Source organism: Rattus norvegicus, chromosome 4 (assembly GCF_036323735.1).
Source record: "Rattus norvegicus strain BN/NHsdMcwi chromosome 4, GRCr8, whole genome shotgun sequence".
Taxonomy (NCBI): domain Eukaryota; kingdom Metazoa; phylum Chordata; class Mammalia; order Rodentia; family Muridae; genus Rattus; species Rattus norvegicus.
This window is the reverse complement of record NC_086022.1, coordinates 62,564,417-62,580,078: the sequence shown is the minus strand read 5'-3', so window position 1 is coordinate 62,580,078 and position 15,662 is coordinate 62,564,417. Positions and strand designations below refer to the sequence as shown.

The 15,662-nt window shown below is 42.1% G+C and overlaps 1 protein-coding gene across 3 annotated transcripts in view; it reads left to right on the top strand.

The window, feature by feature from the left end:
* The window catches only part of Chchd3 (coiled-coil-helix-coiled-coil-helix domain containing 3), a 256,512-nt gene that overhangs the window by 4,007 nt on the left and 236,843 nt on the right, over positions 1–15,662 (top strand). For all 3 annotated transcript variants that reach the window (XM_017592526.3, XM_017592525.3, NM_001106588.1), the window contains exon 2: positions 6,524–6,611. In XM_017592526.3, the coding sequence (XP_017448015.1) occupies positions 6,524–6,611 (88 nt within the window). The remainder of the gene's footprint in view (positions 1–6,523; positions 6,612–15,662) is intronic.

Genomic DNA, 15,662 nt, shown 5'->3' with positions numbered 1-15,662 from the left:
TCCCTGCCATCCCATTTCGTCTCTCATGTTTATGGGAGTCATGCCTTAAAAAGGTAGCAGAAACTAGTGTTTACAGAAAATGACCTATTCCTTTGTGGAGGGAAAAATCGAGAGAAAATTGCATTGGTGTTCTTTAAATCAATTTGATAAGAAACATCTAAAGACATCTAAAAACTGTTAGGGGCTGAAGTTGTGAACTGTTCTGTGTCATGTGATTCCCACATTTACCACCTCAAAGATAACTTGAGCTTTCCTCTCTGAGGGCAGAAGGCTTTATCTTTGTTCCTCTTACTCAGCCTCCTGTGTCTGAAAAAATGTTGAGTTCTGGATTGGTGAGTGGTATGTTTATGTAAATTTCAGATAAGACCAAGCATAATGGGTGGGAAGAGTTAAGTGGATTGACTAGTTTTGTGTGTGTGTGTGTGTGTGTGTGTGTGTGTGTGTGTGTGTGTGTGTGTATTATATATTTGTGGAGGCCACCATGTGAGTCAACCGGTGGCCAAGTTCTGCCTGCTTAAGTGTCTTTGAATAGGGTACGTAGACAAAGCCAGCTAATTCTGTCAATAGGTCTGCTGTCTGATCACCCCTTATTGTAGTTGTGGTTCTTTGGATACATAGATCACTGAATTTATAAGGTGTGGACTCTGCCTTCAACAATACAGTGAGCACACAGTATTGTGTACGTCAAATTAATCCATGGACTCCAGAGTCCAGAGGCCTCTGAGAATAGCTTGTAGCATCAGTAAGTGTAGAGGGTGTTACTTCTCATTTAGTATTTGGATAGAGATTCCAGAGGCACCTGGAAGGTCAGTGTAGTAGATGGGTCAGCAAATGGGAAAAGGCTCTTCTAATGGTAGTGCCCTCTTTAAGGACAGATATGTTTCCTGGAGAGTTTCCTCTTACTGAGGCTGCTTGTCCTGCTCTTACTGAAGCTTAGGTTGTACTTTTGATTCCCACCTCTACCAGCTTTGGGTTGGTTTTCATCACAGAAGAGCTCAGCTGTTCTACAGCTGTAGGTGTGTGTGTCACCTTGGTCAGCACCTTTCTATCTTTGCTGCTTCACAAGTGAGTTCCTCTTTTCCCAGTGGTGATCAGGTGAGATCTGGCATTACAGTTGAGACTGTAGAGCATGGCTGCTGTGCTTTTATAGCCTGGGACAGCTAATAGTGCTTGAGTTCAGGAGAATTGTAGCCTCAGGCTACCAGTGCACCTCCAAGGCCCGAGAATTCAGCTGTAGTTGAATAAATGAATGGTGACCCTGAGTCAGTCAACCCTGCAATATGCAGGGTTATCAGCTCTACTACGCTTATCATGGATTATTTGGATGACATGTACACATGCTTGACTATATGTGACCATAACGTACACTGAGAAATGTGTGGTTCGTGTTAGAACAGCATTTTTTTTTTTTTTTTTTTTTGGTTCTTTTTTTCGGAGCTGGGGACCGAACCCAGGGCCTTGCGCTTCCTAGGTAAGCGCTCTACCACTGAGCTAAATCCCCAGCCCCTAGAACAGCATTTTAAGGAGCAAATATGGAGGCATCACAGAAACCACAAAACCCGCAAAAGGGTAACAAATACTGCTGGGTTGAGAGACATATTCTACTTCTGTGTCTCAAAAAGCATAGGGAGAGAAAACCTAATACTTCACACTAGTGTCTCTCAACCTATGGGTTGAGTGACCCTTTCACAGAGGTCATCTAAGACCATCAGAAAACATAGCTCTTTACATTATGATTCATAATAATATCAAAGTACAATTATGAAGTTGCAACGAAAGTAAATTTATGGTTGGGGGTCACCAACATGAGGAACTGTATTAAAGGGTAGCAGTATCAGGAAGGTTGAGAGCTATTGTCTTACACACACTTAACCAGGCCCCATACAGATGCTGGTCAGAACTTCAGACCTCATCCTCAGCCCCATGTGGAGAAGGAGCTCCATGTTAAGTTTAGGCCCAGGTGGTAAGAGTGAAGGAGAAGAAACAAAAGTCTGTTGCTGGAGTTACATGAATAACTGCCAGGTAGTTTGTGTTGTGTGTACTGTAGTCCCTATGTACCCCGATGGCCAAAACTTTGACTTCCCAGGGAGGGAATTGAGGTGGCTGTAATCTTTTCTGAGCCAGCTGGTTCTATTTGAAGGGCAATGCTTTGAGGCTGCTTTAGGGATTGAAAGGACTTTTTGTTGCTATAGAAAATAGTATACAGGTTGGGGATTTAGCTCAGTGGTAGAGCGCTTGCCTAGGAAGCGCAAGGCCCTGGGTTCAGTCCCCAGCTCTGGGAAAAAAAAATAGTATACAGTTTGAAGGGAAAGTAGATGGTGCATTTAAATATACAGAGCAGTTTATGGCTAACACTTGAGTTTTGACTAATGTTGTTGAACAGCTAGTAGTTATGTGCAATTTTAATTTTGCAGTTCTTTGATTTGTGGTTGAAATTTAGAAGTGTCAATTAAATGTAAAAGTTACTGCATGTATAGAGTATATAAACTGATGAACTTTATAATAATGGCTTATGGTAATGATAGTACATAATATTACCATTTTCTTAGTTGGTGAGAATCAAACCCAGGGCCTTATGTCTGCTAGGCAACTGTTCTACCATTGAGCTCTGATCCCAACAGTACAGAGTTATGTAGAATATATATTGTAACATTAATACATTGTTATGAAATATATGGTATATATGAATTAAATGTATTGTGTGTCACTTTATGTAACTCCAACTCCATCATTTAAAATAGCCCTAAGCTTCAGAAATGAAGGCCCATTTCCTCCTATGAGAGGGATGGTGGGCTTTTATTGTATATGGGAAGATTGAAGGTTATGCTTCAAGAGCATGTGACTAGAGGCTGGGGCAGCCAGTGCTGGGCTCAGTGCTCCCTGTAGCTGGATGTTACTCAGAGTCACCTGGGGGTGGGGAGGATTGGAGTCAACGTTAACAAAGCGTTTTCCAGCTTTGTAAATGAATTTCAAAAGTATATCTACCAGCTGCTGTCAGAAAACATGAAACTAGACTTGGGGCACATGCCTCTCTTCCCAGTACATGAAGGCTGAAGGGTCAGGAGTTCAGGAACATTCTCAACTACATAGTGAGTTGAGGCTTACCTGCACTATGTTAAACAGTTCACACAAGTATCCCAGGGTCTTGAGTTAGTACTTGGTGTATGGAATATTCGTTGAATGAATTACTCAGTGATCCACGGAGCTCAGTGTCATGGGAAGGCAGACACATGGGGGTGGGGTGGGGTGGGGTACTCTATCAGTGGGGTATTTGTGTTAGGTATAGTGAGTGATTGCTTTTGGATGTTCAAACCAGATCTTGAAATCCCATTGTAAGGGGTCGGGAGGGAAGGCAGTGGTAGCAGAAGTAATAACATAGCTACCTGTGAGTGTGCTGAGTAAAGGCAGAAACTAGAAGTTAAGCTTGGGGAATTAGCAAATGAGACATGAGACAAGGGAAGAAGTGTTAACAATTCATTTGATAGTTTGGGCTTGAGGAAGTTATGGCTAAGAGAATAAGAAGTTTAAAGACAGGCTCTTTCTGATTTGAAATCCCAGATGGAGGTGGTGGCATTAACTAGGTAAAAGGAAAGTGGAGGAAGACAGTTTGACAAGCACAAGTTCTGTCTTGTACATACTGGGTATGAAGTGTTTCTCTCTGCCCCAGGGAAGGTGTCTAGTGAGTAGTTAAACATGCTTATTTCTGGCTTTCAGGATGCTGGCTTTTAGAATTTAGGGGCTTGCCTGGATGTGGTAGCAAATGCCTGTTATCCTGCACTAGGGAAACCGAGGCAGGAAATGAACTGCAGAATGAATTTGGTGAGTGATTGGTTTTGGATGTTTAAATCGGAAGACATTTGCTAGGAATACCAAGAGAAAATGGATGATAAGAGAGTAAGGGCAAAGAACTGAGTCCGAGTCCTGAAGCCCCAAGGCCAGGCAGCAGAGACAAAAGGAAGCCCTGGAAATAAGGCTTGGCAAGAGATCTCTGAAATGTGTGCAGTGAGCAGGCAGAAAGGCACTGGATTCCTGAGGAGGGCAGTAATGAGGGGGTGGGGTTAAGTGCGAGAGGGAAGCCTTATAGATAAGGTGCTTTGTAAGTATATATTAGTTTTTATTAATACGAGTGTAAAGGATTGCCACTAGTGCCTTCTAACACAGTGCTTCTGTAGTTATACTGAGAGTAAAGGCCAGGTGGTGATAGCTGGGAAGTTAGAAGAACCTCAGTATGGTGGAGCATTACCCTGTTACTTTAGCCCAAAGCCCCAGGGTCCTCGGTAACCTGCGCTTTGCTTCCTTGTCTTATCAGATATTGAGTGTAAGGCTGAAGGGGGATATTTGATATAGACCTTGAAACTTGTACTTGTAGCTTCGCTGCTGTGAGCCTGTCATCTGGGGCCTGGTGTTTGTCTGGCAGTACTTTTCTCCCCCTTATGTAATAGAGATAATGTAGATATTTACTACACAGGCTTGCTGAGGTCTGGGTGAGTGAAGCACTGGCCTACTGATGGCATGTAATAAGCACAAAGCACATATTAGCAGTTGTGAATCCTAAATACCTCATAGACATCTATTATTTTCTCGACAAAACTCTTTCTATACAGCCCAGACTGGCCTTGAACTCTTGTTCCTCTGTTATCTTCCTCCATGGTGCTGGATTTCAGGCATGTGCTGTTGAGCAAGGCCATGAAGTTTCTTTTAATGTGTTACCTATTTATTGTATTACCAAAATAATACCCCCCCAGCTTCATTATAGAATAATTTACATGTCTGGAAAGTAGACTGTTCAATAGTTCTTAAAATAACGACCATGTTATATTGTAACCTTTTTCAGGCATTTTCCTAATCTGAGTGAGATCTTGAGTTCTTTTACAGTTTATCCTTACTTCCACCCCTGCTCTATGTAACTTTGTTTACCAATGCTTTATTTATAGAATTGCCTTTTCTGAGGGTTTCATGCAAATAGACTAAACACAGTCAAATGTGGTAATCTATAGCTGTAATCCCAGCACTTGGGAGGTGGGTGAGGAGGCTTGAGTCTAACCTGGGGTACATAGTGAGAACACATTTCAAAAAGAAGTAATTTTGTGATATGTGGTCTTGGCGTTTGGTCATTTCTATTTTGTTTTATAATTTTTGTGTTCATACATATATTGTAGCTCTTACTAGAACTTCATTCCTCTTTATTACTGAATTGTATTCTATTCTGTGAATACATAATGCTTTGTTTATCCATTCACCAGTAAATAGTCATTTGTTTGTTTCCACTCCTGCTATTGTGAATAATGTCTCTATGCGCATTTTGTGCAAGGCTTTGTGTGGACATATGTTTAATAGCTTCTTAATTGGTCCTTTAGTCTCCTCCAGGGGTCCTTCTTCTGTTCTTATCCTGCTTCAATCTGTTGTCTACACTGTAGCCAGAGTGATCTCTGGAATAGAAATCTGATTATGTTATTACCTTGCTGAAAATCCTCAGTTCCCCTAAAACTTAGTTTTTACTAAGCTCAAACTTAGTTTCCTAAGAGTTTTAAAATCGAAAATATCCACCTTTTCTATATTTTCTCTCTCACTATGCTTGATCACTCATTCACTCATTCATTCTTGTATAGTGGTCATTAGTTGTGTAACCATTGTATTTTTCATGCTTATTTAGTCTGGGGATATAGTGATAGGACATCAAAACCTTTGCTCTTTTCTCAAGAACATACAAAAGGATGATGAGTAGTAATAATGGGATAGTTACTCATATCTGCAGGCTGGAGTGTTTCTCAGAGCCTCTGGCCTGTTGCCAGCTGTCTACTTGACTTTTCCACTTGATGACAACCCCTTTTCTATACCGAATGTAGTTCTTTGCCCCATTGCTTTCTTTTCCTGAGTTCTGTTCCCCCTTCCCCTGTGACTGAGCCTGGCTGGATGCCCCACCCTTTTTGTGTCTACAGACTTCCATTATAGGCTGGCATACTTAAATGCCTTGGCTCTTTATTCCTCAAGTCTAGCCTAATCTTGGCACAGAGTTAGTGCCTAATAAAATCTATTGAAAGCAATTTTGTGTTCTTATCCTTGAACAGGAGGGAGGGAGGTAGGCAGGAAAGGAAGAAGCAAAGGAGGTGAGGTGGGGGGGAGAAGGAAGGGCTGAGGTCTGTTAACACATACATACATAATACATACATACATACATACATACATACATACATACATACATACATATGTACATGCATATGTATTTACTAAATATTTACTGAGTGAATACTGAAGGAGTTCTGGCGCTTGATTTTTCTCTGAGATTATAATTTAGTGCATAGCACAAACCAAGAAACATTTGCAATAAGCACTTAGTGGTACAGTAGATGAAATGAAGGAGTAGTGCTGTGGGCATGGCCTGGAATGTGCTATTTTTTGCTTGTGTGAGTCTAGTTGAGTAGGCCATTCGTTCTGCAGATTGGTGCAGATGGGGATTGCTTGGATGGCAGTGCACTGTCTTCTGTTTCTGTCTTATCACTTTCATTTTCATGTCCCTTTTCAGCTGTCAGAGAATGTGATCGACCGGATGAAGGAGTCCTCTCCATCTGGCTCTAAGTCTCAGCGATATTCCAGTGTTTATGGTGCTTCAGGTATGGTGGCGTTCTTATTTTAGGGGTTTTCGTTAAAAAAAAAACAAAAAAACCAAAAACCTAAGCAGGCAAGTTGACTCAGTAGTCAAGCTCAGCTGCCCTTTGTCTTTGGTATTTAGATGGTCAGCTTTTAGGATGAACGTTAGAAATCAGCATTAGGGTTTCCTTTAAAGTGCTTAGCTCTGCTTTCAAGCTTGGGAACTTTTGTTTTTCTTATCCAGCTCCTAACCCCTTTGCTGACCTGTGTGCTTATCCAACAAGTATTTACTGGGCACCTGGCTGTGTGTCCAGCACCTCTCTTTTCTCATCTGTAGATAGACCCAGCCTGTGTTTGCTAAGCAAGTGCCCTGCTGCTGGGCTACATCCCTAGTGCTCTCCACTGTTCTTGATCCTGCCCAGGTAAGGAGTGGGCATGCTGCCGGCTTTGAGATGACAAGAACACTGTGGGAGGGATTACTTTTGGATGAAGAGTTCTTGGAGTTTATTTGAAAGGTGCTCATTTGGCTGCAGGTTTTAAAAGTGAGAAAGATGAGCTGTTGTGCACATGCCCCTGGGGGGTGTGTGGGGGAGGAGGGAGTTGTGACCCTCAAAGTGACCGTTAAGTTGGCAACATAATTGAGCTTCTGATAGCAAGCATAGTCAGGAACAGCTTAGTAGGGGAGCTGAGCCATCTTCATGCTTAGTTAACAAGATGAAAGGCAAGCACATATCCAACTTAAGCACACACCCATAGGCCCATTTAGTCTTCTGCAGACCTGCTGCTTCACCCCATCCTGTCCAGGAAAGAGCAGATAATCAACCCCCTAAATGGGGCTACATTTTTCTTTCTCTTTTTTCCTTATTCTTTGCATTCAGTATCTGATCTTGTCAGTGGTGTGTCTAAAATGCATTTGAATGTCTCTTTTCCGGCCCACCTCTACTGCTGCAGTCCAGAGAACCTTAGTCTTTCCGTCTCTGCACATGTCCCATGCTGTGCTGTTTACATAGCGGCTTTCATGGTCTCAGGAAAAATGTGAATCAGTTCCTGCCGTGACTCAGGTGCTTCTCTGTGGGATGTGATGTGGTGTGACCTGAGGAGCACCAGACCGGTTCGGTCTTCCTTTTCAGTATTATGGCCTCACTCACCTCTCACCTCGCTTGCTCTGCTTACTCACACTGGAGACTCAGGGCCTCTGCCCTTATCTGTTCATGGGCAAGTTCCAAGCTCCTCGGGTAATACCTGCTTCTCAGTGCATGCTGTTGAGGTCAATTAGGGAAACGTCTATCACATATTTTGAAAGTAACTACTTTTGATCATTTTAGGTTCTGTTTTATAAATCCAGGTAGCATTTATCAAATGCCTGCATTATAAATAATGAAGTGTTTTGAGTCGTTTCATAGAGCTTAGCCTTTGTGCAGAGATAACTAAATGCCTAGTAAAACTGTGAGGAAGGTAAAGCCTCAAGGAAACAACAGACTCTAGAAGATGTTGACATCAATGTTAAATACTTTGGTTTAGGAATATATTTTGTTTTATGCTCATTTCTGAATTTGGAACTTGTTTAAGATTGGATTGGTTCTGCTTTGTTAAGGCAGATACTGATGAAATGAGTAAGTAATGATACTTAAAGTAGTGGTGCCAAATCCTTTATCTCTCACCTGATCTCATTCCTAAAAGCCTCCAAGAAAGCAACTGTTTCTAATGCACTTATGCAGAGGGAAGCCGAGGCACAATGTGATTAATCATTTTGCCCATAGTCACACAGCCCTCAGGTGAGCCGCAGAGCCGAGAGTTGAACTCATCGTGTGACTCCAGAGTACATGCCACTCTATTTTATGACAGTTTGCATGACCTCTGGCTTCCTTTGTAGAAGAGGGAAACTTGTAGGAAGTCAGGAACTGCCTTAGATGTTCTGCTGGGCTTAGGAGAGAACCTTCTGTTTCTGAGTGTTTCTTCAAGCTCTTGTACCGAGTCTCATTCTGTAATGAGCTGAAGCAATAAAATGTTTTTATTAGGAATTGGCTTTAAAAAAAATAGAAATTGATTAATGTGTGTGTGTGTGTGTGTGTGTGTGTGTGTGTGTGTGTACACTGTGTGTCATAGTGTAGATATGAAGGTCAGTGGATAACATTGGGTTTGATTCTTTCCTTCTTCCTTTACTTGATTCTGGGGATTGAACTCAGGTTGCCCGGGTTGCAGGGCAAGTACTTTTACCTGCTAAGCTATCTGTTCCCTGAGGGTGGTTCCTTAAACTGATACATTGAGACAGTTAAAGCTGGCCTGCTAACTTCTGTGTGCCCATGGCATCTATGAGTCAGGAGCCAGGCATGATGGTGTGATAAGCTTGGCTTTCTTGAGGAATTTGTCTGTTCCCATTCCAGGTTTGACCTTACAGCAGACTGTGGCCCATGCTCAGCTGTCATCCTGGACACTAAGGTTATTAGAATATTACCTCATTGTGATTAGACTAGACTGGTTTTCACCACAGAGTAACCACTAGTTACCTTTGACCATTAAAAATTACCTAAAAACTAATGAGAAGGAAATAGAATGAGAATACGTTTCTCAGGCACACTCATCGACAGCTTCTGGCCTGCAGGCAGCTCTGTCGTGTGGTTCAAGTGCTGTAATGACATGACTGAGGCTGTGTGGCCAGATGGTTCTGTATGTTGGCAGCTTGTAACTCTGTTCCTTCTACATCACTCAACCTAGGACTATCAGTAATAGAAATTCTAAGGACATTCTGTGGAGGTGCAGTATCTTTTCACCAGTCTTGGACACAGCTTCCTAACAGGTGTGCTAAAAGGAAGCTGGAGCTGGTGGCTTCTCATGCTTGGTGCAGCTGGATCACTTATCTGGGAGCATGATAACGAAAAAGATCTAGAAAGGCTATGGTGTGGTTTTCCTCACCATAACCTAAGCCAAGAGCAGACATTGGCATGGTATTTCAAAGTGATCTTGCCTTTAGGTCAAGAAAACAATTATACTGTGATTGTGTAAATTAACAAACATTCATTCTTACAATTAAAAAAAAATAGGTTGATTATTTATGTTCTTTTCTAAGTTTCTCTCATCGGGGTTTTAGTCAGTGCTCAGTAATAGAGTCCTTACGATTCATAATTCAGATGTGTTATGAAATAATTTTTCAAGTCTACAAAAGTATATTGATGAAAATGTCACTAGCTTTTTCTACATTTTTCAGTGTCAAGTAAATTATATATTAAATGTGACCTGAAAATTTTTAATATTTATTAAAATGCTTTCTTCTAGGATATTTTCATACTAGCCCTAGGCTATTCATATGTGTGAATATAGGGCAGTGTATTTGATGGACTGAGAGCTGTAGGATGTGTGAGTATAAAAGCTAAGATTTGTCAAATACACATATGTAAATATAAATATATGTATATATATATCTATGTTGTTGGAGAATATAATTTATGCTCTATAAAAGTAAATTTTTTTAAAGGCTGAAACTCCCTCCCCCTCCTTAAAAACCTTGAACCAGATCAATGACTCATTGCAATAAGTATTTGCATGTAAAGCTCTTTGGGCAAAATAATATACTGTGTGACACACGGCAGATTGCAACGCCACTGTAATAAATGAATGTGTTCTAAAGAACTTAACTGTGTCCTTGCTGCCTGGAGTTCTGTGCTGCAAATCACAACCATGTTGACTTGCTTTTGTACCGGCTAATTCTTTTCTTAGCCCAATGCCATCGTGTGTAGTTACATATTTACCTTTTTAGTAACATCTTCCGTCTTTTGATTTTAAAAATCATTGTTCATTATTGGCTTTTCTTCCCTTCATCTTGATTTAGTTTTGGTGGCTTGTGGTGAGGTCAGACCTCTCACGTTTGATCCTATCCACCCCTAAGAAACTGTTTCCAGATCAATATGAGAAAACTCAGACAGGAAATGGTATTAGGAGGCTGTTTATTGGTTTCCTAAGTCACTGGCAACCTGATGAAAATGATAAATCCAGGAAAAAAAAAAGACAAATGAGCTCATTCCTATTATTATCTTCACTGTGCAAGTTTCTCTGTAAATTTCTTGTCATTGTGAAAAATAGGAAAGATTTCCCGATTTGCGTTAGGCGTGTTGCTGAGACCGTAAGTATTTGGCAGCCTTAACAAACTGCAGGAAATAGCACAGCCCGGACTAAGCAGCCAGTTTAGGGAAACAGATTCATCTGTGTGTCGTGTGCGCTCTTCTCCCAGAATATGGCCCTTCTAGTTATTTTAAACAGCTCTTAAGGCTCATTTAGACACAACACTGTAGGGAAAGTTCAAAGTCAACCAGCTCTGCTTACAGCTTTGACTGGAGTTTTCACATCTGAATGAAGGTACAGTGTCTTAGGTCTCCATCATTCATGTGTGAAACTTTGTGCATGCCAGTACCCTAGTCTGTAGTTTTTGCATTACTGTAATGGATAATTTGCCTGGAGGCTCCGAAGCATTAAGTCTAATCTCCTGCTCGTAAAAGATCTGTAGGCAGTCTGTATTTAATGAGTGATGAGGAAAACTTAGAACTCGTTCCTTCTGTGAACAGGTATTGGTCTGGCAGGGATCTTGGGCTTCAAAGACCAGTTTGCTCAAATCATAGTTAACATGATGGTGCTGTGCAGCGTTTCTGAAGAAGTAAGCCAATATGCAAATGAGATGAGAGTGCGCACCCAAGTGTGTAAAGCACGTAGGAAAGAGGAGCGGGGCAGAAGTGTGACTTGCCATGAAGGCATGTGGACTTGAGGCAGACCTCCAGGAAGAAGGGATCGAGTGGCAAGGATATGTATATTCTACATTGTTTAAAATAAAAGCATTTTCCTGTTAAGTGAAAAGAAATAATAGGCAGTTTTTTTCTTTATGCGGCATTGTAAGGAACAACAAATAGAATAAAAATGTTGTCCTCAGCTGTGGAAAGCCATGAAGGCTTTAACCGGGTGGCACGGTAGTTGTTAATAGGTGAGTTTTGAGCAGGTGAAGTGAGATGAGTTGATGATGGAGTGATTGGAATGAAAGTGATTGGAAAGATAGGCTCATGTGTTTGAATACTTAGTCCTTAGCTGTGGAACGGTCTAGAAAGATTAGGAGGTGTGTCTGTGTAGGAGGAGGTATGCCACTGGGGATGGGCATTGAGGTTTGGAAAGACCAAGCCAGGCCAAGTCTCACTTGTTATCACTGCCTGCAGTAGGTCAGAAGTGAGCTCTCAGCTACTGCTCCAGCTCCATGCTTGTTTGCTTGCTGCCGTGCTCCTGGCAATAAATGGTTGTGTACTAACCCTGTGAAACTGTAAACAGTCCCCCACTTAAATGTTACCTCAGTTGTACTGTTTCTTCACAGCAGTAGAACAGTAACTGAGACAAGTGGTTTCTTGGCAGGATAAGGAAGGGGTGAGTTGAAAACCAGATGGGGAAGGAAAGCTATTTTATGGTTTTTGTAGAAGTACGAAGCCTGGGGACTTGGGCAACCTGGTGACTTGATAATAAAGCTGTATGGCTGGGTAGTGATGATCCTTGCTTCAGTCCTTATCTCCTCATCTGGCCCATGTGCCTTGGTATCCTCTGATTCATTTCTCTTGGCTTCTTATTTTCTTTTAAGAAACTAGCAAAAGCTTAAAATCAATTTATCTGAACATTACAAGCAAGACTTAATACACAGCAGCCAGTCCCTGGCTAGGCTGTTTATCTGTTCAGGGCAGTCTGCAGACAGTCCAAGAGGGTTCCCATAGCACAGCCACAATGCCATAGAGAAGGAATTATAGAGCAAAGCTTAGTACTTTCTAGAATGTTCCTGAGTCACACCTTGGAGTAGTCCCCTGCCTACTGATTTCATGTCAGGGGACGAACTCCTGGCTCTGCTGCTGCTTAGTAAATTTTCAGTGGTCTCGACCTAGAGACCACGTCTGTAATTTACCACACATAAATGCCGTAGGTGGTATGGAGACCAGGGGCTCAGAAGTCCCTGTTTGTGGCTGACTTGCTGAGAAGCAGTAGCAGCATGGGGCGCCTGCATGTGAGTACTGAGCTGGAGTCCTGGCAGGAGTCACAGTTCCCCTGATCTACACATTCAAGGACTGTAGGAAAGAGAAGCTATTTTAAGAGAGTACCCTATTTTTGCCACAGTAGATTTTGAATACTAAGTCTACAGTGATTTTAAGAATGGATTGTGTTTTCTCAGAACTGTTTGTGGGTAAATCATGGAAATTATTAGAGGCAAAAACTGTAAAGTAGGAATTTGTAATACTGTGTAAAGATTTATAAAATGTAAGACACTGTCTATACAAAAACTACTCTTTTGAAGTACGGAGAACAAAGACATATCAATATATAGAAATACTATTTTTGGCAAATTTTATATGCCAGTTATAAAATAAATGCCTAATTAACAATCTTATGGCATTTCTTGGAATTTGACTGATTTTATAGGGCATCATTGGGATGGCCCAGGTCTCTTAAAGTAAATGCCCAAGGGAGTTTCAAATGTACATTTTTCTCTTGCATGTGGAAATATTCAGAATCAATCCATTGACTTTCCAGCTGTCAGCCAAATAATAGGTTATTGTTGTTGATGATGTTTTTCTTTTAAAAAACATTTTAAAAATAAGATGATGTCAGACACAGTGTCTTATTTCTTCCTGTTCTCTTTCCTGTCTCCCTGTCCATTTGGCTACTCCTGAAATGCTCTTTCTTAGGTCATGTCTCCACTACTTGGGAGCAGTAACTGTTTTTAACTTTTCTTTTAAACCTGTTCTAGCCCTAGGGCTACTTGGCACTTTGTTGACAGCTGTCATAGAACTGGAGGATCTTGCAAGGCCTTGGGAGCATACTTGAGACAATTTCCTGGTTCTCTTGAATGAGTGGATAGTTGGAATATGTGCTCTAATTAGTTGGCAGCCAATGATTGATAACACTTTGGTTACTATAAAAATGGAAGGTGAAGGAGCATCTTTGTGTGTGTGTGTGTGTGTGTGTGTGTCTGTCTGTCTGTCTGTCTGTCTGTCTGTGAAGTACATGGTCTCTTGAAGCCAGACTGCACTCAGGATAGTGGTGGCGCTTTCCAGCTTTGTCACACTGGGAGTAGTCCTGCTCTTGCTCAAGGCTTACTTGACTGTCATTGCTATCTTGGGGATACCTTGACTTTCTCTTGAGTTTCGTTAGAAGCTCCATAGCTTTCTTCTAGATTGTCTGCTTTCTAATGTAGCTTCTGTAGTTTATTGCATCATGGCCTTGCTGTCTTAGTCTGGCTAGTCATTTCCCCCAGCTTTGCTCAAACCATCTTGTGCTATGGTCCCTGCCTTCAGCCTTGCATTTTTCAGTTTGTTCTCACTGCAGCCCTAGTAATCTTTCATTATGATGAAACCAATTATACCACATCTTGTAGATGTGGGAGGCTCCGCCTTCCTTTTAGGAGGAAGTCTAAATTTCCTACAACCATCATGATCCTGTGACACTCCATGGCCTGGGTTAGTTTTCTCTGTCATCTCCCAGACCCTCCTCAGTCATGTCTGACTTCTTTTCGTGTAGCCAGAATTGACTTGTTTGTCCCTTTGAGGGCATGGACTCGGTTCTGTTCTGTTTCAGTACTCCCCCAACTGTGTAGCCCACCCAACCCTGCTTTACTTTTTATTCAAGTTTATCAGGAGGACTCCTACAGAAACCACCCTGTGAGTGATCCCAGGCTGGTAGCTTGGGTCCTGTGTGGACCTACAGCTCCTATTGTACTTCTGTGTGTAGCATCTCACATGCAGTCTCCTAATTGTACTTTAATTAGTCTCTTCCAGAGAGTAATTGTTTTCTCCTCTGTTCTCTCAGGACCTCCTTGAGAGCACTTGCTCCTGGGCTTCCCTGGCTTCATTGTTGACAGTCTGTTTGCTGAGTGGGTAGCAGTTGCAGAACTGTGTTTGCTGTAGGTAAACACTGACCTATTGATCCTGCATTTAGGCTAAAAGGATTAGAAGAAAGTCTCTGAGGGTCCACAGGTTCCTCAGAAGCTACCGATTCATCTTTCTAGACTAGGCTGCCCAAAGTGATGAGTTTTAAAATACCTCCTTTTGGTTCACAACTTTTACTTATCCTTGTCAGATGTACTTTGCTGTATTACAGGTACACACATGCTTGTCTCTTTTACCTACCATGTGGTTAAAAGCCTTTGAGAGCAGGGACTGTTTGCTGCTCATCTTCTGTTCTCTCAGCTACAGGACTGCAGTGCTGGCTGTTCAGTAGCAGTTTGTAGAGTGAATGGGCTGAAATAAACCAGAAAGTGAAGCCTGATGTGTAAGTATATGTGTTAGCTAGAGTCAAGGAGGAGAAGGGGGCCTTTCCTTTGGATTGGTTCTGGTGGGAATGGATGTGAGGATCTTGCCCATGCTTGGGGTGACACCCACATTCTTCCAGTTTTAGGTCTCAGCTGTGCAGATCCAAGGACTCCCTGTTGAAAGAGGTGCTTGGAATACTATCTTAAGAAAGTATGGCTCGAGGCAGTGGCAACAGTGGCACCTGATGTGGAGAGTCGGGTCTCCTAGGTACTGATTTGGCTTAGAAAGGAAATGAGAACAAGCCCGACTTGCCAGAGTGCTGGTTTTGGCCTGTGCTCTCAGCTCCTCCCGTACTCTACTTTTCTTCTTCATAGCTCTATGCTGCTGGGATTTTGGCTTTGGCTAGTGTCTTAGTCAGGGTTTGCATTGCTGTGAAGAGACACCATGTCCATGGCAACTCTTATAGTTTACATTTAATTGGGGCTGGCTTACAGCGGCAGTCCATTATGATGATGGTGAAAATGTGGAGCTGTGCAGGCAGGCACACATGGTGACGGAGAAGGAGCTAAAAGTTCTACATCTTGATCCTAAGGTTGCAGGAGACCATGAGCCTTACTGGATTCAGGCTGATCATAGGAGCCCTCAAAGCTCGCCCCCACAGTGACACACTTCCTCCAACAAGGCTGAACCTCCTAATAGTGCCACTCCCTATGGGCCAAGCATTCAACTACATGTGTCTATGGAACTGTAAGTGTTCAAACCATCATAGTTAGCTTAGTGTGTCTGGGCCTAGAGTTCAGTAGCCTTGGCTGTTTT